Genomic DNA, 24,431 nt, shown 5'->3' with positions numbered 1-24,431 from the left:
TTTTGAAAACAGCAGTAGGTCTTAAGGAAAACATTTAGAAACAAATTCATGGCTTACTTATACCTTGCAGGCCTACGTCATGAATGTACAAACCCTTTACGCACAGACCTCACCTTAAGTTCACGTTAATTTGTCTGCTTTACCTTTCTTCCTCTGTCCTGTTTTCCGTATCCAGCTACACGGAACCAGAAAAACAATCATCCTCACCCTTCTAACCAGTTTTAGGAGGAGGATGTAAAATCCTTACACTGCATATATTGAAAGTTCAAACATGAATGAAGGGAAGACAATTGTCTCCAAATGTGATCCAGCCCAGTGTGAGCACCTCCTAAGTGTGTGTGGGGGTGGGGGGGTGGGGTGACGGTGCGTACCTAGCAAGGCCTTCTGATGAACTTGATCTTTCTTCCTAGGTTAGACCTCTGCTATTACCTCCAAGCATGAGATCTGCAATGGGGGATTTGAACCGGGGAGTGGGGCAGATTTCAGAACAAGAAAGAAAAACATGGTGACTGAAATAGAGAAGCAAGTCTTGGAATGGAATGCATCAGTGGAGAGAAATAACATAAAAGTCTCAACCTTCTGTTCCCTTCTTCCTTGATTCAAGAAAGAGTCATATCAAACATCAAGTTTATTTCTTATCTACCATGTCATTTTTATTTCTTCCAAGCAGTTTCAAATCTCCAGTACCACCTTTGCAACAAGAAGCTTTTGTGTCAGTGGGCTTGAAGAGACTTTAGTGGTGGGTGGTAAAAGAAAATGCTGGCTTCCTCCTATCACACCTCAGCTCAGTTATGAGCCACATTAGCTGTGGCATTTGGAGGAAAAGCAGAAGCCTGGAAGTTTACTCTGCAGTCTACTCTAAAGTGAACAAGGGCAGATAGACAAACTGAGAGCAAGCAACACAACAGGGTCTATATGACTGAGGAAAACAAGCCCTTTACAAATCTACAGATTTGGGGATTTCTAATACTATACTGGTACACTTTCTCCAGAAGCCTGAAAGATTAGGGAAAACCCAGGTGATTGCACTCAAGATTACAGGGATTAATTTTCTTTAATGAGTTTATTTAGAATATGAGTTATAAATGTTGCATGATTCATATCTGAATTTAAAGATGCCTCTGTAAAATCATTCTGAATAAAGGCAGAGTATTAATTAATCAATCTATCTAATGAGTTCAAATTTTCTTAGGGATTAATCATGGCTATATGTAATGATCTTCAGAACACATAAGAGATGAAGTATATTTGTTTTCAATAAACCAAACTGGACATAAAAATTAATTAATATTTATGAGTAATTGAAGTAAATATAGCAGCTTTCTCTTCAGTTCTAAAAAAACCCCCACACATCTCAAAAAGGAATCACAACATACATAGAGAAGAATGGCTATATTATCTTAAATTATGCATTTTAATTGATGAGGTTTCAAGGAGTATATTTTTATATGACACATCCAAATTGTTAAACATATTATATAGTTTTGTGATATATTATACTTGTTTGAGCAAAACTGAAGTGATTAGTCATATAGTTATTCTAATGAAACGAATTGTAAAAGAGACAAACATAAAATCCTTAAGTCTAAATTAGGCCAGTGTTAGTGGCAGACAGGCATTACTGTGTAGAGACTGACAGTAAGAAAACAACTTCCTTGGAAAGTATTGGCATAGTGGGGAAAAAAACTGGAAAAACTGTCTTATATGGAGAAAGAGTGACAAATCTTCTAGTTCGTATGATTTCCATTAAAATTCACTCCTGTGGGAAAGTCTAAGAAAATTATTTATCAAGCATAAGGCACTCAGACACACAGTGGGGGAAAGTTGGGTGTTTTATAACGTTGCAAGATATTATTTGAAGACTGAAAAATGAAATTCTTGTATCTTAAATCTCAAAGAAATAATCTGGGATGTAAACAATAATTCCCAAATACTTATCACTTGAATCTTGTGGATAAAACAGTTAACCAACTGACTTTTAATCTATTTCTCTCTCTCTTTTCTTTATCAGGTGTATGATCCAAGGGAAAGAAAGTTAGATGTTTCAGTTCTTTGTAAACATAGTAACACTTACTGGGAGGAGATACCTTACCTGTGAATGTTCTTAGCAAGGTGTCTCTAGTTTAGGATTGTTTATGGTAAACAAATCTATAATCCATGGAATTATAAAACACAGCTCCATGGCAAATGCCATGTAAAGTATACAACTATATGAAGATAGCGTATTACCTAAACAGCTATCATCACCCTCATAGATATGGTAACACATGTACATTTTCTGGGTCAGAAAACATGTGTCCAAAGGAGGAAAGAAAGATCTGGGAGCTATCATCAATGTCCTAAAACTCTCCTTGATTTGCCTATGCTTCTTGACTGCCTAGATCCTTGAAATCATTAGTAAGCTTTGATATTGGGTACGAGCTCTGATTTGACAAATCTCTGACTTGACTACTCTGATTTGACAATCCAACATTTTGAATTAGCTCAACTCTACTTACAGAACCTTTCTAAAAATGTTGTATAGCATAAAAATGAAATTTCTGAAGTCATTTAAATGCCCACAAGTTGGGGCGCTTATGTAGCTCAGTCGGTTAAGCATCCAACTTTGGCTTAGGTCATGATCTGGCAGTTTGTGAGTTTGAGTCCCACATTGGGCTTCTGCTGACAGCTCAGAGCTGAAGACTGCTTTGGGTTCTGTGTCTCCCTTTCTCTCTCTGCCCCTACCCTCCTCTCACTCTCTCTCCCTCTCAAAAATAAATAAACATTTAAAAAATAAATAAATCAATGACTACAAGTTAAGGAACAGTTAAGCAACCTTCACATAAAATAACTATGGAGTATACAGAGTAGAATATTGCCAATTAAATTAAAAATAGGAAAACCACTTAGTTACATGCTAATATCTACATGGAATTCTATTAAACGCAAGATGAAAGAGCACGTTCTATTCTACAATTAAGTAGAAATTATACAATGTGTATACACAATAAAAGGCACTGAGAATAGTAAATTGATTTTTTGAAATAGCAGGGCTAAGATGGAGAATTTTGTTATAAGGCGTTTCAGAAAGAGGAATGTCAACACAGGCAAGGAAACCAGTGTGAAAGTTCCTGTAATTGTCAGATTATAGTCATTAAGACTTCACAAATGTACCAGTTCTCCTCACAGATACATGGTAGGATTGCACTTCTCCAACCCTTTTGAAGTTCGTAGTAGCCATGCAAATTTTTTGGCCAATATTGTGAGAAGTAATGTGTATCATTTCTGACAGATGTTTTAAGAACTAAGGAATGATTGACCATGTTTGTTTCACACTACTATGGTGACCGTAGGAACAACCCTTGAGATGCAGCCTTTGTTAGCTGGGTCCCTGAGTGTCTACAATAAGCAGAGATCTCCAACTAACCCACACTGGACATGTATGCTAAGCCACTGAAATCTGGATGTGGCTCATTCCTGAGCGTAACCAAGCTCATCTGGACTGATTCAGCAAGAAAACGTAACAATTTGCAAACTATAAAGAGCTAAGCAAACTTTGTGGAAACAAAGACTCTTAGTACTATCGGATGTCAATCAGGAGTCCATAAGAGGGGCTGAACTTAATAGTATTGCAGAGTAAGAACCAAATGAATATATGAGGTAATGTTGAAGAAGAGAGTGGAATTAAAGGTGACTTGGATGTTTTATGCCTGACAGAGATATTGGTAATGTCAATGAGAGAGGGAATACATGAAGGAAGAGAGAAGAAAGTAAACAACATTCATTTTTGCAAATAGGCCATTAGATGTGGCTAGCTGATGTCTGAAAATAGAAATCTGAAATTCAAGAGAGAGACCAGGCTATAGCAAAGATGGACAAGAGAAAGCAACCTTCTATATACTATGAGCTGGTTATTCCCCCTGGGTCTTTTACATATAATGTCTCCAATAATGATGACATAATTTTACCATTTCACTGAGAGAACTGAGTCACTAAGAGGTTTAGCTACCTGGATTTGGGAATCCTGTCTACGCAGGAAGCCTTGGGGAGATTACAGAAAACTGGGTCAGGGAGACAGTAAAGATAATATTAAAGAAGCAGACAAAGAAAACAGAACACTAAATAGGACCAGACATCTTTAAACCCAACGGAGAATACAATACCAGAGATGGCAAGGCAGGAAATGTCAAGAAGTAATGGACTGCTGTTCATGTTTAATGCGGCAGGGAAAACTAAATAGGCTCATCTTCAAACTATTGAATTTTGTTTTCAAATGGTTAACTTATGAGAGAAAAAAACTGAGAAGTACTCAGCTTTAATGTATTAATAATCTGCAGAACATTAAGCTGAACAAATCTCAAAGATGGGGTGTTTTATGAGGATTCCACCTCATGTTTGCCTAAATTAAAATCCAGGGAATTAAGTAAATACTACCACTAGGAATATTTTTTTATTTCTTCAGATAAAAAGTCTGAGGCAAAGATGACCCAACAGATGTTGAATGAACCCCTTATCAGGCCTAAATCATATAGGTAAATTAATTCCACAAATTGCTCTCCAAAGAAATTTGAATCTCAGTGCTGATTTTGGTGTGCCAACAGCACATGTTCCTGGTGGGTCATAATGCTTAATGAGATGCATGGGAACCTCTGAATTGGATGAATATTCAAAGTGATCTTCAGGGAAATCCTGAATTAGAATGCACTCCAATAATTTAATTGAAAGGTCACCTAGGTGAGTGACTTACAAAATCTGTCACATAATGGAAGCCTTGTACTCTCACAAGTGGCCATTAACAACTTTCAGTCAAGGGCTCATCCCATTTCCAGACTTATAAGAAGATAATATCCTTACTTATAAAAAAGTGTCAACATTTCTCTAAAAAAATACTTATTTTACATAACGTGAGAGAAAACACTTGCATTATTTCACATTAACTATCTCAGAAAAGAGGCAAAATTTTATGCAAGGAAAGTGCACATCTGTAGATACATTCTTTTTTTTTTTTTTTTAATTTGGATTGGTGGGGTGCCTGGTTGGCTCAGTTGGTTGAGTGTCCGACTCTAGCTCAGGTCATGATCTCATGGCTCGTGAGTTAGATAGAGCCCTGTGTCGGCCTCTGTGCAGATAGTTCAGAGCCTGGAGCCTGCTTCGGATTCTATGTCTCCCTCTCTCTCTGCCTCTCCCCTGCTCGTGCTCTGTCTCTCCCTTTCTCTCAAAATAAATAAACATTAAAAAAAATTAAAAAACACAAAATAAATAAAATTTGGATTGTTCTATGCTTTTGCCATTCCTTAGACGTGATCAACAATTCTTGCAGATACTGGATTCTATCATTAGAAAATAGCTTTGATTTACCTGTTTGTTCCACAGAGATTTCCACCTTTTGGTTCTATACTATTATTACTTTATTGCTAAAATAGCTAATGAAAGCAAAACATCAAACACAATTTTACATTAGTAAAGACTGTTTACGGCATTTGTTGGGCACAGTGAATAAACCTAATAGTTGTTATTTATAATGATTAGGATTTATTTAAAATGCTTCATTAGAAAGTAATTAGTTGTCCTGGCAAAAGTTCACATTTACATAACCCTGCTACTTCCCTATATATTCCTCTGTATATCCACTGAAACTAACAGTAAAACACACAACCAATTTTAAAATATTTTGAATATTGTCTATCCTAATTGTACTTGTTACAGATTTTTTAAAATTTTCATCAAAATGTAGACAAAAATACAACTGAATTTTTGCAATTAAAGTATTTTTATAACCAAGTTCCATGTTTTTGACATTCAGCCCATTCCTTAATTATAAAATTCCTTTCCTTCAATTATATTTTGAAATTTGCATGTATGACTATTAAATGTCTAGTTATAGCCATTATCCAATTAGTTTCTATTTCTAAGTCTACATGCAAACTGTCCTTCCCTTGTCTGCTTGAGTTCCAATTAACTTGAGGCTTCAGCAGGCCCCGTATGACTGCAACATTGGTATCCTTCAAAGAGTCTTATGCTCTTCTTTGAAATAACTTATTAGTGATCTCAAAGTCATTCTTAAAATTCTTTTTTTTCTTATGATCATTTATAAGCATAAGTTAATTGGCCCAAGGCCAACTATCAAAAAAATGGCTAAATGCGAAATGATATTTTTGTATGATTTTTAAACGGAATATGCCTTATAAGTAGCCTTGGTAATTAAAGTAATAGCCTTTTACTCAGCCACATATATATGTTAATACATATCTGTTTTCTACTTTTTTCTAGGAAAGATTTTAGATAGCTCCAAAATATGTGAAATAGCTAGAAACATTCAAATAACCAACAAAAATAAGGACGGACAGTAATCTGACAAGGAGCAAGAAAAACAATAAAGTCAGATGGGTCACTGTAAAATTGCATCTCTTTCACCGAGACAATGTGAAATGTGTAACAGCCATAATATTTAAAATCTTATAAAGAAGCTGTGTCCACTTGAACTTGACTCTTTAATGACAGACTGCGAACACTAAAGCTATTCTCAATTTCTATCAATCATGGGGTAGAAAAGTTGGCAGTGCTGTAACACTCAGCAACAGAACACACATATTTACTGAGTAGCCGGTTTATGGTAAATAAAGTGGAAGAAATTCCATTAAAATGTTTTCCTGACACATTTTTTTTTCACAGCAATCTACTCATATTTTCTTCTCTATCCCTCACGTTACTCAACATGAGATCTCCCAGGAGTAGTTTCCACATCATACTGAGACACTTGGTTCTCGTTACCTGAATCTAGAAACAGCCTAAACTTATGTCTAAGCACATTCTAATTCACCTTTTAGCATCATTCTTTGCAAGGGATATTTTCTAGATGTAAAAAGTGTATTAGCCTACCAACAAGATTTACATATTAGAATTATAATGAAAGTGAAATTTAAAGTAGTAATAGTTTAAAAGTCCCTGTGTTCATTAAAGTAGCGTTAAGCTTTAGTTCCCAAATTGCTAAATGAATGTGGACAACAGACTGTTCTCATTTACCACAGTAAATAATTGTTTTCTATTCAAAACAGATCATGCATACTGAGATGATTTTTCTTTTCCAGTATGATAAAACTGAAATGGAAATAAGGTAAGGTTTAATTTTATGTTTTCTAATTCTGTATTACTCTAAGCTGACTGGAGAAAACAAATGCATTTAGGTTTCTATAATCTGGGGTCCTGCTTTTCTTTTTCTTGGCTTTTATAAGTTAATGAATCCAGCATTAAAGTTGGGGAATCTATACAACAGCAAGCAATTATAAAATTATGTCAAAATATTTAAGAAGAAATTTGTGAATATCACTTTTCTTCTTTAAAATGAGTTACTTTAGGTAAATTCTTAGCAGTGCTATTGCTGGGTCATAGGGTAGGTCTATTTTTAATTTTTTGAGGAACCTCCACACTGTTTTCCAGAGTGGCTGCACCGATTTGCATTCCCACCAACAGTGCAAGAGGGTTCTGTGGATCCTGAGAAACTTAACAGAAACCCATGGGGGAGGGGAAGGAAAAAAAAGGGGGTTAGAGTGGAAGAGAGCCAAAGCATAAGAGACTCTTAAAAACTGAGAACACACTGAGGATTGATGGGGGTGGGAGGGAGGGGAGGGTGGGTGATGGGTATTGAGGAGGGCACCTTTTGGGATGGGCACTGGGTGTTGTATGGAAACTAATTTGACAATAAACTTCATATATTGAAAATAAATAAATAAATAAATAAATAAATAAATAAATAAATAAATAAATAAAAATGTTCTGTTAAAGAAAATAAATAAAATGAGTTACTTTATACTGTGGTTATATAAGGTTGTTTATCTCCATTTTTTTCTCTCTCCAGATGTTTCATAAACATACATAAGTTTAAAATATTACATATTATAGTTGCTATCTAATTTTTTACCTAGAACTCATTTCTTAGAACATTAAGAATTTCCTTCCACTGATATTGAAGTTAGCTCCACCTTTATTGAATTATATTGGCTGAGGTTTTGACAATATCTGCAGGATTTATGGAAGCTATCTGTGTTGTTTTATTGAGTAAAGTAGGATCTCATTATTTTATTTTATGACCAATTTTTTAAACCAGGAAATGCAAAATACATGCAGTGAAAGAAAAAAACATCCCACCAATTCTTATGGATCTTTCATTATACATCAACATATTAATTTACTTAAAATTTTCAGGTTCAGAAAATGAAAAACTAATTCATTTTACATTTATTTACCACATGTACTTTAGTTGTTGTAGTAGGTTGAATCATGTCCTCCCAAAAGATGTGTCTACCACCAAATCCCTGGAACCTCTGAATGTCACCTTACTTGAAAAAAAGGGGTCTTTGCAGTTGTAATTAGGATCTTGAGGTGAGATCATGCTAGAGTACCCAAGTGGGTATTAAATCCCATGACAAATGTCCTTATAATAGAAATAAGAAAAGCCACAGACTGAAAAGGAAAAGGTAATGTCAATATGGAGGCAGAGATTGGAGTGATATAGCTATAGCCAAGGAAGCCAAAAAATGCTGACAGCCACCATGAACTGGAAGAGGCAAGGGAGGATTCTCTCTTAGAGCACTCAGAGGGAGCACAACACTTTGATTTCAGATTAATGATCTCCAGAAGTGTGAGAGAATAAATTTGGGTTGTTTTAAATCACCAGGGTTATGGTAAATGGTTATGGGAACATTGGAAAACTAATATAGGTATAGATAATCCAAGTGATTAGAAGATGATATAAATCAAGAAATGTAATTTACATAGTTATAATTTGCACAAATCCATTACTTGCGTATAGGTACTATAATATAGTTTACATATTTTCTAATATTTGAAAAGCACTGTTCATTTGATATCTCTCTCACTCTCTGCTTTATGATTCCAACAGCTGATAATAGTTTTTTCTAATTTTTTTAATGCTTATTTGTTTTTGAGAGAGAGAGAGAGAGAGAGAGAGAGAGAGAGAGAGAGAGAGAGATTGGGGATCTGAAGCAGGCTCCATGCTGACAGCAGAGAGCCCGATGCAGAGTTCAAACTCAAGAACTATACGACCAGAGGTGAAGTCGAAAGCTTAACTGACTGAGCTACCTAGGTTCCCCAATGGTAATATTTTTTATGATATTGTCTATTGATCATGGCCCAGGTATTCATCCCTGACTATATTCAGCATTGTTGGCAATGCAATACAGGGACTGAGTCACAGTCAAGAGTGAGTCCCCGGCCTAAGTGGAAAAACAACTCTAATGCACATCCAGTACATAATAAAGGAATAAAGGAACTCAAATCCCTTTAAGGACAGAAACTATAGCCTCTGCACACCTCATGAGTGTGAAAGAGAGATAGGTTTTAGAGATATGAAAGGGAAAGAAAAGCATGCTCAACAGACAAATGTGAAATAAAGCTTTGAAGTGAGATGAGCACAGCATGTATGACTTGGAACAGAGGAGACTGATATCTCCTAGGGAGAAGAAGCATGGCATGATGGGTCATAAAAACCAGGTACAGGTTTCATGAGTAAAATGAAAGAATGCCTTAAGGGACCAGCTTTTCTTGGCTCACTCATTTCCAGAATAAGAATAAAATTACTGAGAATCGATAGTTTTATCTCTCAAGCTCCTACCACCCACCCAAGTGTCAGGGATCACAGAGTAATTGGATGACAGACATAAAAGACACTGAAAATAAAATCATGTCTGAAAACTCAAGTTACTTAAAAATATGCTTATCTCCCACTTCTATAGCTCTATGGATTCTCAGCAATCTCAAAAGGTAGACAAACTCCTTGAGTATTCTGCCTAAAGAATATCAGACTAAAGATTGATGTAATATAGGAACTCAAAATGCATCAGAATTTTCAGTGTTTTCTTGAGAATTGTATAAATAAAACAGTGTAAAACAATGTGTTTAGATAGGTGAAGGTGCAGAATGCTATAATTCTGAGGGAAACAGCCCTAACTGTTCACTTTCCAATTATTCTTACCTTAGCTTTGCTTGTATTAGTAGCTTAGTACTTGCGTATTTGCTCCTAATCCATTTCTAAGCACGAAGTTATGGGATGTATTCATTTCAGGGACTCTGTCTCAGACAGGCATCACATGTCCTCTGTCGAATATTTAAAGCTTTGGCACAAACCACTGGCTGATATGTACAATGGGTTTTATTCCTTGTTTTAATGTTTTAATAACTGGATTGTTCATTCCTTTTTTTTCTTTTTTTTTAACATGAAATTTATTGTCAAATTGGTTTCCATACAACACCCAGTACTCATCCCAACAGGTGCCCTCCTCAATACCCATCATCTACCCTCCCCTCCCTCCCACCCCCCATCAACCCTCAGTTTGTTCTCAGTTTTTAAGGGTCTCTTATGGTTTGGTTTGCATCTAGTATGTGTTTGAAACAACCAACAATGTTATTTAAATTGGATAAAAATACTGGATATTGTTTAAATTAGATGAAAAATACTGGATATTTTCTTGTTTAGATTTATGTCTGGAGAAAGAGAAAATCAGATAGGAATATATATGAATATCACATTAAACATATCCCTTAAATTGAAGACAATATAGTGAATATTTCTCATTTAGACTCCTGTTTAGAGAAGCTGAATAAATAGGAAATGAATCTCTAAATCTTGGTGAATTCTAGCAGTTGAAGGTTTTCTTTGGGTAAATATCTCTTTTTTAAGTGTATCCCCCAAATATACTATGCCCAGGTACAGTTTATTTTTAAATGTGCTATTCAAAGACTTAAAAAATCTACTGTCCATGCAAGTTTAAAAAATATTTCCTGAACATGCCTGTGAGTTTAAGAAAATAGGAATCAATAAGAATGAGATCATGACTAAGTGATTATACTAAACAATGGCAGGTCCCTCCACATTCCTCTTGGAGTCCAATCTCAGGAAGCCAGTGGCCCCACAGGCCTGCCCGGCCCATGTGTGCAGGGCCCTGCATTCCGCCTCCTTGCCCTGAGCCACCCAGTCTCCTGCCCATGCCCAGCACTGGATTGTGGTTGTTGTCAGGTTTGAGACTTCTTAATATCACTGCTGCATTTTCCATATAGTAATTACTAACTATGGCTAAATTACTAACATTGTTAGGACACCACACTGAAAGAATTACCAAGAAAAACACATTTATTCTATTTTAACAAAAGCAGAAAAACAAAGACCAATGTCAAGGGATTTTAGTAATTTTAAAGCATCTTTAAGATTCTTAGCAAATCATTAGTGTCACTCTTTTATTTATTAATTTTTTAAATGGGGAAATACATCTATTATCAGCCCTCTATTTCATTTGACAGGAAGAACTGCGTATGTTCTTGGGTTGATAGTGCTTTGAAATTAGCACAAAATCAGTATGGCTGACTTTATTAATTAATCCAATCATACTACAAGTATTTATTAAGCATCTACCATATACCAAACATCTGTTATAGTAGCTAGAGATTCAGTAGTGAATAAAATAGACCAAAAAGTTTTAAGCTTCAGAAGTTAATATTCAGCCTGGATAGACAATAAAGAAGCTGTATATGTAGGAGCTACATACTAGGAGATCTGACAAGGTGGAGAAGGAATAACCTTTTTAGAGACAAAGAGAAGGCCTCCCTGAGAAGATATCTTTGGATCAAGACAGGAAAGATGTGATGAGGCAGTCAGGCAGATACCTGCGGGAGAAGCCATCAGATGGTGGATCTGTGAGTGCACAGCCCTGTCTATCGTAGACTGTGCCCAGGATTTGTGTTGGTTTTACAGAAAAGAAAGGACAGGCTGGTGGTCTTAGAAAATGTATCCCGGGAGGCAATGTAGAAGGGTACAAATTATATCCAATTTCTATCCCCAGCCATTGGGATGAAGAAGACTGTAAGAACTGCTAGATTAAAGCAGAATATCTTTAAAAATGCAAATATTGAATATGGATAGAGGCACTCAGATTTTCATTTCCTATTTTATTCTTTTAAAAAAATGTCCACAAGGTCCATGAATTACTATACTAATCAGACCATCATTTAAAATAATAGGTAATATTTTGCACGCTATTAGGTTCCATTTTATAATATATGCATACAATTTGAATAGCTGTGTATTACTTTCACAACTGAAAGAAATATATGTTATTTAAAACTACTTATAAGTGAATAAAAAGGCAGAGTTTGCTGAAGTAGAATAAGCACAAGTTGTCTTAGGGAAACTTGAATTTGAATCTTGCTTCTGTTACTTGCTTATTATATAACTTTGGGCATATTTCTTCATGCTTTAAAATTGAGTGTCCTCCTCTTTAAGTAGAAATATAGATGGATCAATATTGACAGATAGATATATCTGACAGATAGACATAGAGATATAGATGTATTTTATCTTTAAGCTGTATTGCTTTATTGTGAGAATTAACTAAAATACTGTACATAGAACACGCCACAGATTGCCTGACAAATAATCATAATCAAAACAACAAAAATAATAATAATAAGGCAAACAACCCTTATGATAATGAAAGCAAAAACATTTAGATTCCCTGTCACATTGTAGGATGGGCATCAAGTGGGAAGCGCTTTAATGTATCATTATGTTTGATCCTTACAGCAAACTTCTAAGGTGGGCACTATTATTATCCCATTTTACAGATGATGAAAATTAAAGCTATAAAATGAAAATACTTTATAAGCAGGAGATGGCTATTCATCTGAAGATAAAATCACAGGTTTAGGCCTGCAAGTCCATGGAGGGCTTCATCTTACCCATGAACCAGAAAGTTTAATGCCTTCCTTGAACGAACAAAACCCTGGAATTTTAAATTAATATTTCTCAGTGCTTTATTTGTATGAAATTTTGAGGTGAAACTTGAGACGGAAAAAAAAAATGGCCCAGAAAATGGAGATGGCCTTAAAGATAAATCCATCCAATGTAGGGAGGATTAAAAATTAAAGAAACTCAAAGTCTAAGTCTATACAGCTAGTAGAGCAACGAGCACATTATTAAACATTAGAAATTATGCTTTATCTGTTTCTCCTGAAATAGATTTATTGAGAATTAAAATATTTTACATTTACATAATTTTCACTTGCTCTCTGTGATGGTTATACTTTATGTGTCAACTTGGCTCAACTATGGAGTCCAGTTGCTTGACCACATAGAAGTCTGGACGTTGCTGGGAAGATATTTTGTATATGTCTACAATCACTTGATTTTATAGATTACCCTCCATAACGTGGATGGGCTTCATCCAATCAGTTGAAGGTCTTAAGAGCAAAACTTGAAGTTTCCTTGAATAAAACTTTGCCTCAAGAATGTAACATAAAAATTGTGCCTGAGTTTCCAGATGAATTGGCCTCAATTCCTTAATATAAATCTCTTTAAATCATATATTTTATGTATTTACACACGCGCGCGCACACACACACACACACACACACACACACACACACACAGAGTTCTACTTCTCTGGAGAATCCTGACTGATACACTCTCCATTTCCAACTGTATGCCTCTATTACCATTTTTTAAAATTTGATGCTTTTTCAGTATTTGAGTTTAATATTAACTTGGGTTTCAGTTTTGGTTTTTCTCCCAGAATCTTAAACGTTGATAGCACAAAATCTACCTTATTAATTGAAATAATATGAAACATCTACAAACACTAAATAAAAAGTTTATTCATACCACTGGAGTTATTCTGCAACATTATGATGGAAGTGAGTTACAAAAAGTTGAATGTTTGAAGCTGTAGCAACATGCATGCAAAGATTAAGTCACATTTTTTTTTTCACCAAGCTTAAAAAGTTGACTAAATTCGAATGGCCATTTTCTAATATTCTAAATATAAAATTATTATGTTTTGACTATAAGTTCATGATAAAAATGTTTATCTATAATAAGATAATATCATTCTGGGTTAAGCTAAGTAATGACAGTATCTAATACTCTTAGAAATTTTCGGGACAATGAAATTTAATATAACTGTCATTTTTTGAAATGTGAGAGAGGAAGATTATGTCAGTAGCATGTAAAAACTAGAGCTGAGTAAACTTAGGTGTTTCTGTAGAAACAGATCATTAAAGCAAAATAGAAAGTTCAATACAGATAATAGATATACACAGTTTTGGTAAGCATACATTTTTAAGCACATGAGAGAAAAATAAAGTATACAGTGAAGTTGAGATTTTAAAAGTCATGATGTATAACAGTGCAAATATGAATACAGACTTTAGTATGACTGAGATGTGTACTAAGTGTATTTCTCAACAATTGGGCTTGCAGTTCTCCTAAGAGTTTTTATACAATAACCTGAAAAACATACCAAAATGTAAAAGAAAAACTAAGCAAGTAGTTTAAAATGACAAAGAGGTATTACAATGGTTACTTCTTATTGGCTTTCCTAATCATTAACCTAGTATGTATTTCCACCTTTCTCTTCCAAAACAGCACCATGATTATTATTCATGTATCTGTCCCTTAGCTCCTAATCCTAACAGAAAGCAGAAATCAACCTTATGCTCCAAGGGAAGGGTTTGATTGGCTGGTTGTTTTAGGGATGGCAGAAGAGATCTAAGCCTGTCCAATTAGAGTGGATCTCACCAGTCTTTTTTTTTTTTTTTTTTAAGTAGGTATCCAGCCCAGCGTAGAGCTCAAGGTGGAGCTTGAACTCATGACCCTAAGATCAAGACCTATGCTAAGATTAAGAGTCAGATGCTTAACCAAGTGGACCACCCAGGTGCCCCAGGGTGGATCTCAGGACTTTTGTTTTCTTTGTCTTCTCTGGATAAAGATACACACAGCCACAGTGGCTTTTGGCAGACCTATCACCACCCCAAGGGAAACCGGTATGAAAATGAAGATAAATTTTATACCACAGAAGACAGAACAAAAAGATGGGGAAAGAAAAACAAAACTCAGATTTTTAGTGACATCATTGGGCTACTCATTATTAATTCTGTGGGAGCTAATAAAATCTCGTATTATTCAAGTAACATTGAATTGAATGTACCAAAAGCATGTCACACAGTAACTGTTTTTAGAATGCATGCATTGCTAGATATTAACATATACTATTGAAGAAATTATATCTTCAAGTTATACTATGAGGAATTTTGTTACGTATTTCTTGACAATATTTTAACTTTATTTCAAGTCAAGATTTGTATTTTAGGGGGAAAGATGATAAATTATGTCACTGTATCTATATTCACAGATTTACAAATATATTATTTTGCCTTTTTAATAACTTAATTCTTAAACTTGTCTAAAGAAAAATATATGGAATAAAAAATCTCCCAAATTCTCTACTGGTATGATGATCTTATACTACAGTGAAGTTTATCTTTGTGAAAACAAGAAAAAAATTATATCTACATAAAACAGAGAATTAAATAACAACTGATTTTTCCTCCCAGTTCAATATCACTGTCACACATCTATCAATAAGAAAGTTTTGTCTTACTAAAAAAAAAAAAAAGGCAGCTTTATTTGGTCTTTTCATTAATGCCTCAGTAAACTGGATAAAGCTAAATCTTTAGAAGTAATCATTTATTCCTTATTCCACTAAAAATCTGCAAATAAAGACTTCTGGTTTTTAGAGATCATAGCAATAAACTTTTTAGTTTTTATATATGTTTTTAATATTTAAGCCTGCTTAGCATATCTTTATGAATAAGAATATACTTGATAAAATAATTAGTATAGTTGCTCCAGGCACTAGAGAGAAAATATGTCCATATAAAAAAAGGAGAAAATTTGTAACAAATATAAGGCGAACAAAAAAGAGAATGTGAAGCTCTATTTCAGACCCCAAGGAAATAAAGTGCTAAGATCAGAATGCAAAAGCAACTCTTGTTCATTAGAGAATAATATGGTAAGATATTACTCCTTTTCAAAATGTATGAGTTGTAGAATAATTGAGCATAGTCAGCCATGCAGAATTACGTTTCATAAGAAAACAGGAAAGATATCTAAAAGAAATCTATAGCATAGTTAAGAAAATCACAAAATTCACCATACACAGCAGGAAAGCTTTCATAGGGCCAAAGCTGAATATTTCAAAAGTTAGAGAAAAATATGTTACCACTTGTGTACTGTGCTTAGCTACAAAGATATATACATACACATGGCTTATCTATATAAGCATATATATATGGTTTGTGTATCAAATCATAAATACACATTTGTATATATAAAAACCATAGTTATAAATCCTTACACTGCTAGGCAATGTTCTATTATGTATGTAGATAATTAGTGTTCTCGGGTGTACTTCCTCAGTGACCAAACTGATGTTTTGAAAGAGTAAACATACTGGGGCTCCTGGGTGGCTCCGTTAGTTAAGCGTCTGACTCTTGGTTCAGCTCAGGTCATGATCTCACAGTTTGTGAGATCGAGGCCCGCGTCTGACTCTGCACTGACAGCACAGAGCCTGCTTGGGATTCTCTCTCTCCGTCTCTCTCTGCCCCTCACCCCCACCTTTCAAATAAATAAATAAACTTTAAAAAAGAAAGATTAAACATATTAAAATATTTAGAAGGAACCAGTGGAAATGATGATGCCCTGGCGTGCCCCATCACTACACTCTTCATCTCTGATGGGCATCACAGAGATCACAATAAGTTTATTATAAACTACTGTATCCAGGAAGCAATGTTTATCATCACTACCAAGTGGGATCAGATATTAATAGGCCACAAATGGAGTTTTGCATTTAAGTAAATGGCGAAATTTTAACTTTACAAATGTGTAAAGAACAGTGTGGCTTTTGTAGTTTAGTGTTTAACACAGCTTACTGATAAAAAGACTTTATCTTTTACATTCATGGAAAATTCCATATTTTCTAATTATAATTTTTTGTCAGTATGAGTTAGTTCAGTATTAAGAGCTACTTTTATATAAGCACAAGCCTAGTCCCCTTCTTTAATGTTCCAAAAATGTGACAAAGCAATTAAAAATCTCTCCTTAGGCAAGAGAAGAAAAAGAATTAAGCTCTGTTTCTGAGGTGATTGGAACGAAAACAGTAAGTTGTGGTTTTAATTTTAGCTTCTGATCTACTATATAGCTACAAGATTTCCACTGAGTCATTTTTTCACTGATTTTGATCCCATTCAATAATGTTTTTTATTTGTGGCCCTGTTGTTATTCTTGTAATTACTTCATCAATTTGAAGAATAAATGGTATTTGTAGAGAGCTAAAATAACAGCTAATAACACAAGATAAATTAAGAGGAATGAGGAAATTTATGTGAGAATGAGCTTGATTTTACATACCTTATAGTTAATAAATTAAATTTTATAGAGATAAGCTCATTTGTAGCAGTCAATTTTCTAATGTAGATGTCTTAATATTTTAAAGGACACAGACAAATGTATTGGTATAATCAGTTTATAAAGCCTCTCCTGATTATGAAATTTAAAGAAAAGATAAATGAAAATTGGATTTGTGCAACAGAGTGGGGAACGGCCACTGACTTAACTTTATTAAAGAGTGTTATTTTATGAAATTTAATCTAAATATTATGTATCACCTTTCAAAAGTTGCAAACAGACTTCATTTCAAAGTTATAAACTGATCTGTATTTCACTTGCACAGACACACACACACACACACACACATTCTTAATATTTGTGAATAATTTTTTTTATTTTTCTTTACATTTATTTATTTTTGAGAGACAGAGACAGAGCACAAGTGGGGGAGGGGCAGAGATAGAAGGAGACACGGAATCCGAAGCAGGCTCTAGCCTCCGAGCTGTCAGCACAGAGCCCAACGCACTTGGGGCTGGAACTCACGAACTGTGAGATCATGACCTGAACCGAAGTCATGACCCAACTGACTGAGCCACCCAGGCGCCCCAACATTGTTTTTGAATGCACATTTATCAGGCCAAAGTCTGACGAGTATAGTATCACACTTCTGAGACTACAAAGAAATAATTTATGTTACAATGTCATGAGAGGATTCTGAAGGAAATTTCAAAAGAGAGCTTCCAAAAACTATCTGGGCAATAGCAACATAATTGGCTTGCATGTGTCACCTGTAAAGGTGACTCCGTTGAAGGTACAGAATCTGTGTGGCCACTCTAAAAATCTGTATCTCACTAGTTTGTAATTAGATCTTGGCATACAACCTAGTTTGAAGAAATTTTTATCTGTATAGTTCATAGATTTCTTTATACTCATTGAAATAAAATGTTTAAATATGTGAACACAAGATTCAATGAAGACAAATAAAAGCTTTCAATATTCCTGAAACAGGTGTCAGTGAAGCTGTCCTAGTAACTCAGATGCTACCATACATGCTCCTCTAGACTAACACACCCCATCAGAACACTCAGAGCTGAACGATTAGCAAGCAGACAGTCTACATTCAATAGCAGGACATATCCGCATAAGGAGAAATGCAGATGTGATGGAATATGCACCCCCTCCACAAAATAACACAAAAAAGTAGTTATTTTAAGCGCTTGCTTTTTTGTGTGTGTGGCAGTTTAGAAGTTCCAATAAGAGAAATTAGGGATATTTGAAAAAAATAACCGAAAACAGGATAAAGAATAAAAATATTAAAGAGAATGATATGGGAATATAGGCTCAAATAGGCTCTATTGTAAAGAGAAAAGCCTCTATCATTTTGTAGCATTATAATGTAAGTAAAATATTATCTAATATCTCATTCATTTTCTGAGTTATATTATCTATCTTTCTGATTTTTTTCATACTGTATGTTATTCAAGATAGTATTCTCTTTAGAAATAGTTCTGAACAATGAGAATTTGTCACATTATGGAATTATAATTAATACAATTGTGTGTACCTGTGGGGTAAAAATAACTTAGATTTGTTATAAAGTATCCAGACATCACAGGCATTTTTTTAATGTTTATTTATTTTTGAGAGAGACACAGTGTGAGCAGAGGAAGGGCAGAGAGAGAGAGAGGGAGACACAGAATCCGAAGCAGGCTCCAGGCTCTGAGCTGTCAGCACAGAGTCCGATTCAGGGCTTAAACTCACGAACTGAGATCATGGCCTGAGTCAAAGTTGGACACTCAATGGACTGAATCACCCAGGCGCCCCAATAACCATTTAATACATAGTATCATTCAGTAGTAGTATTTTCTAGGGACCTACACTGATAGATCATGTATAGATTTTCTTAAAATAAGAATTATTCTTAATTCATAATTCATACATTCATAACTAATAGGAACCTGCGACATCCCCACTTACTTTATTATTTCTTCTCATACTGAATTTTGAGGAGTAGCAGATCTCCTAACAAAAACATTAAAATTATTTAATTTAAAGAAATTAAAGAATGTATTTGAAAGAGTTACTATCCAATTATGCTGTGAATCTGATTTGAAAGAAGAATATGAGTCGGATTAAGATATCAAAAATAGCATGTGGGAACATATAAAAGTTTAATTCAGGCAAAATTTGGGACCAAATAAAAGATAGCATTTCATTGATAATTTAAGCAGTATGAAGAAATACCAGGAAAGAAATATAAAATAAAGGACCATAAAATGAGTCTGAGGTTAGGAAAGATTATTCTAGATAAATTCTGTGAACAGAAGAAGATAAGAGTAGAGAAAATTATTAACCATGTATGAAATAAATATATTCTGACTAACAGTTTTAAATAAAAGATATATTTTGATAAATACTACTGAAAAAGGCACATAAACAGATAATAAATATTCATTTAAGAAAAATAACTGCTGAAAAAACTTGTGGTAAATGGTACCAAAAAGGACTAAAATAATCATAATCCACTTCCCATTTTCCTTATAAAATCAAGTTTTTAGAAATCTCATAATAAATACTTTGCCAAAAGTTTTAATACAACTATACAATAATACTCTTTTTATTATATACATCGATAAAATTAAAAGGAAAACATTTAATTCCTGCTGGTAGTTTTTATATAGGAGTGCCTGCTTTCCTAAATGACAAATTTTTTTCAATGCTAACCTGTATGTGAAATTATTTGGTTAAAATATTCCTTAAGAGTACATTTGTTCTATTCTAAAAGTCTGTGCTAAAATCACTACAAAAACATCTGCTCATATCTGAAGACAAAAATATTTTTAAACCATAATTTAAACTCTATGATGTTCATATCACTCTAAAGTAAAATAAATATTTGGAGAAAAAACATTCAGTTGCAATTACCAAAAGACCTTAGTAGGTAAATTATCAAAATAACTTTAGAATAATGAAATAACACCAAGAAATAGTTATATTATACTTAAATGTCATTTACATTAGGCTAAAATTAATCTTCATCATACAAAATTAATAATTCTTTTGCAATGGCACCAAAATTGTTTGGCAGGCAAAAGAGCAAGGTGTGGGAAGTAAGGAAGAGGAATTAGGGTGGACTAGGAAAGCATAGGTGCTAGTGAGGACTGATACAAAGAGAAAACTAACACTGACAAATGCAGTCTCTGGGCAACCCTGTAAACACTAATGCCTCAAGTAGGGCAAAAAGAAGTCAGAAACTAGGAAAAAGACTCATATCAGCAGAGGAGTCATATCAACAGATGAGTTTGCTATTGAGTCATGTGATTAGGTTGCTCCTAAAAAGAGGCTACGCAATACTGACCAGGCTGGGAGACAATGATAGGGAGTTCTTATCCAAATCAGACTGCAAACGAATGATAATATGAAAATGGAATAATTGAGAGTTTATCTAATTCTGTGATTCCATTCTTAAGGGAAGTATAATCATAAAGAGTATCATACAATACAGTGTCCTCGGGGTTTATCAAAGGTATTTGTTAGATGTCTATTCCAGTTCCTTCCATTGAATTTTTGATCTTCTGATTTTACTCTTAAAGGTAAAAATGCCCACCCAGCCACTTTTGGAGGAAGGTAGAAATCAGGAAGTCTCATACTAGTTGAAATAAATTCTGTCTATGAATCAAAATGACCCTACCTTGTACCTAAGTTCCAATAATTGGGCTAGCTCCCCGCCACCTTCCTATAAAACTAAGTTGCCTTTTGTCCATTGGTTTCAGTGACCATTTTCTGCTCTTGTCTCTCATGCCCAACTGCTTTCCTCAGTTACTTGCCTAAGAAGGAATCTAGTGCTGGGTTCTGGTTTTCCTCTTCTGACCAGTCTCTAACCCCTGCATCTCAGGACATTGACTCCTTTTTCCTGATACTGCTGATTGGCTAGCCTGGGCCTTTTATTTATTGCTAACCACAAGAGCTGTGCTGCCTACTTAACCCTACAAATGTGCCTGGTCTTTAGGCTCCTGGCATTTCTCTTTGATCCATCCCATTGTCCTGGAACCAAGTTGGAAACACAATGCCTTCTCTACCATTAGTATTCTTCACAGTAGTTACTCTGAAGTACTATAGTTACATAGAAGTTACTATGAAGGAGTAACTACTTCAAACCTGAGCCTGTGCTTGGTTAATACTGATTAACTGGATGACCAGCAGAGTTATGATGCCAGATTTCAGTATCATTAATTTATAACTGTAAAAATTTGGTTTTAAATAAAGTGAGTGTTTGAGGCAACAATGTGGTTTTTACCCTTAAACTTAAATGAATAACATGTTCAGTGCCAGTTATATATTTGATAATGCACTATTCTATCAGGGAAGATTATATTTCTGAAAGTACTTTTTTATCATTTTCCTCTTTTTTAATTCTCATTTTATTATTTTTCTGCATTTTATCATTTTAGTTTTTCTCCTCATTTTATTATTTTTTGACATTTTTCTTAATATTTTTATTTTCTCATTTTCCTTATTCTTTTCTATTTAGAATTTATTTTTGGGAAAGCACAAGTGGGAGAGAGGCAAAGAGAGGGGGACAGGGGATCTTGAGGGTGCTCTATGCTGACAGGCTCACAGCAGTGAGCCCAATATGGGGCTAGGACTCAGGAACCATGAGATCCTGACCTGAGCTGAAGTCGGGCGCTCAACCAACTGAACCACCCAGGTGCCCTCCATTTTCCTTATTCTTTAATGTTGATGTGATATTTTACATTATGTTTCCCTCTGTGACAGTTCATTTTCAATTCTTTTTCTTTGAATTTAAAGCTTATAACTAACATCATTTAATCTGGGGTGGTATAATGGGTCCAAGAAATTAAAAAACGTCAGTAAATAAAACTGTGCTAGTTTCCTGGTTGAAATCTGAGAAAAAAATACACTTCAAAGGGTGAAGGGACTATTGTTAACAGCATTAAATTACATAGAAATAATCTTAGCAACAAAAGGAACTTTACCTGCTGATGTTGGCTCTTCTTCATCTGATGCTATGATAAGAGGAAAAAAGACGAGGACAGGGAGAGGGTGGGGTGGGGTGAGGTTGGGGAAAGAGAGAGAGAGAGAGAGAGAGAGAGATTGAAATTGAACATAAATATAGTTTGCATTTTCAAACAAAGACTACAAGCTCCTCATTTGTAATTTTGTGAATACATTAGAAGTCATGAGATAACTGGATAATGACAAGTTAATGAGAGTTTACATTAAAGGAACATTTATACACTTTTCTCTTCTAAGATACATATTTATTAGAAAAGACCACTCAGTTGTCTGAATTTGCTTTCCCTTCCTTTCTGCAAATATGACTGACTTTATTTAGTTTGATTGGAAATTATAATTATCATAAATAATATTATTTGAAAATATAAATTGTAAATAACATATGAATATCCCACCATCACCACTTTGTGGGAATTTTCTATTAGCAAAGAGAAATGAAAATGCATTACAATTTTGCTCCATGAAGTAGAAGTTATAAATAAGATAGGGGTTACATACAAACACACTGAACTCACAGGTACCACATGCTTCAAAGTTCAGAAGCAGTCATTCACACACAAGAACCGGCATTGTGAAGGGTGACCCTGTGTGGTTTGACACACGTGTTCTACAGCCCAGACAAGGATAAACATGGATATTATAAAAGGAGAGGCCACAGTATGAAAATACAGTTTTATGCTACAGCAGTGGCTCACAACCGGGAATCTATATTAAGAAAGTCAAATTCTGGGCCCCGCCTCAAACCTATGAAGTCAGAATCTCTTTCAATGGTACCACCTTGTAGCCAGGTTTGAGACATTGCTAAATAACATCGATATAAGGTAACACGAACCATAACTCAAAGTGTGAATCATTCTGATTCCTGTTTTAAAAGGGAGGAATTTTTAAGAGCAGACTCCAAGGGTAAGAACCTACTATTACACGTATATGGAGGATGGAGCACAGTGGTTGCAAGAGTGAAAACGAGGAGAGTTTATCTGCAACTGTTTCACAAGTTTGCCTAGAATCCACCCCTTCACCATCACACCAACAGACACACTCTGTTAGGAGGTATTTCTGCTCTGTGCACAAGTTCAGTTCACTCTGAATATTACCATTGAATTATATGACACCAGCCAGTGCTATTTCAATTGATTCATGAAGTTTTAACATAAAAATTTACTCAACTGAATTGCTTATAAAGGAGCTTTGTTCCCAGGTGATTCGTTAATCAAGGTATCACTGTGTAACCAGGGAGCAGTTTCCACTCTTTTCCGTTAAGTTTCCATCTGCACAGAGTACACCTTAGACAAGGTTACTTTGTGTCCTGACAGTATTTTCCTCTCACTGTTTGGCTTGTCTCCTTGGCACATAAAGGAACAGAGAGAGCAAACAGAGTTGGCATGCATGGGGTGGAGAACGTTAATATTTAAAAAGCCGTTTGTTGCTTTATTATGTCCAAAATCTAACATAACATGTTCAAAGAGGAAAACTGTCAGTGGCTTCCAGGAATTCCCTTTAGGAAAATACCATAAAGTCTTGTAGAAGTGCTGACTTAGATGGTCATTGTTGGTATAAGTCTGGAGATTCAAAGTGGGGAAATAAAAGCACTCAAGGCTGGCCACTTTATGTGTGTGAACTCTATAAAGCTATGATGACATGAAAATGACTCATATTTGATAGATGAAGATCCAGAGGTTCAGAGTGACTGAGCAATTAGTCTAAGGTCAATTTGAATTCGAGCTCATGTCAGTGTGGCTTTCAAACCAAACTCTGTCCACTATCCCTGTCTCCCAAGGTGTTGATTGAGTATCCACTAAGAGAGAGAGGGAAAAGGGGGAAAAGGCTCATGGAATGAAGACTGGCTAGATATCTGATAATCTTACTCAGAAAGAAGTATAAAGGGAGAAAAAAGCTGGATGAAGGGACTGGGAAACTTCTTTGTGTCTCTTACAACCCAGGGAGAGATGCAGGGGGTGAGATCCCAAGCATGCAGTTAAAATATCCTAAGCATGTGATGCCTAAGGAAGAGAGATTAGAAATGCTAAGATTTTATCCCTCCATTATAGATGGATAAGCAAGACATTTTAGGAAAGAACTAGCCAGCACTGAAGCAAAGACAATTCCAAATTTATAGAAGACATGGCAATTAGAATGTCTTAAAACCAAAGCCTCTGGGCTAAGCAGTGCACTAAGCTCC

The 24,431-nt window shown here is 34.8% G+C and overlaps 1 protein-coding gene across 2 annotated transcripts in view; it reads right to left on the bottom strand.

The window, feature by feature from the left end:
- The window catches only part of EDIL3 (EGF like repeats and discoidin domains 3), a 416,155-nt gene that overhangs the window by 246,995 nt on the left and 144,729 nt on the right, over positions 1–24,431 (bottom strand). The window contains exon 3 of one of the 2 annotated variants that reach the window (XM_019462837.2): positions 22,213–22,242. The exons of the other annotated variant lie outside the window; for it this stretch is intronic. Within the exon in view, the coding sequence (XP_019318382.1) occupies positions 22,213–22,242 (30 nt within the window). The remainder of the gene's footprint in view (positions 1–22,212; positions 22,243–24,431) is intronic. 2 annotated transcript variants of the gene reach the window in all.

The sequence above is a fragment of the Panthera pardus genome, unplaced genomic scaffold (assembly GCF_024362965.1).
Source record: "Panthera pardus isolate Hobbes unplaced genomic scaffold, ASM2436296v1 HiC_scaffold_2, whole genome shotgun sequence".
In the NCBI taxonomy this organism is placed as follows: Eukaryota; Metazoa; Chordata; class Mammalia; order Carnivora; family Felidae; genus Panthera; species Panthera pardus.
The sequence above is the reverse complement of the archived record's forward strand: the minus strand, read 5'-3'. Positions and strand labels throughout refer to the sequence as shown.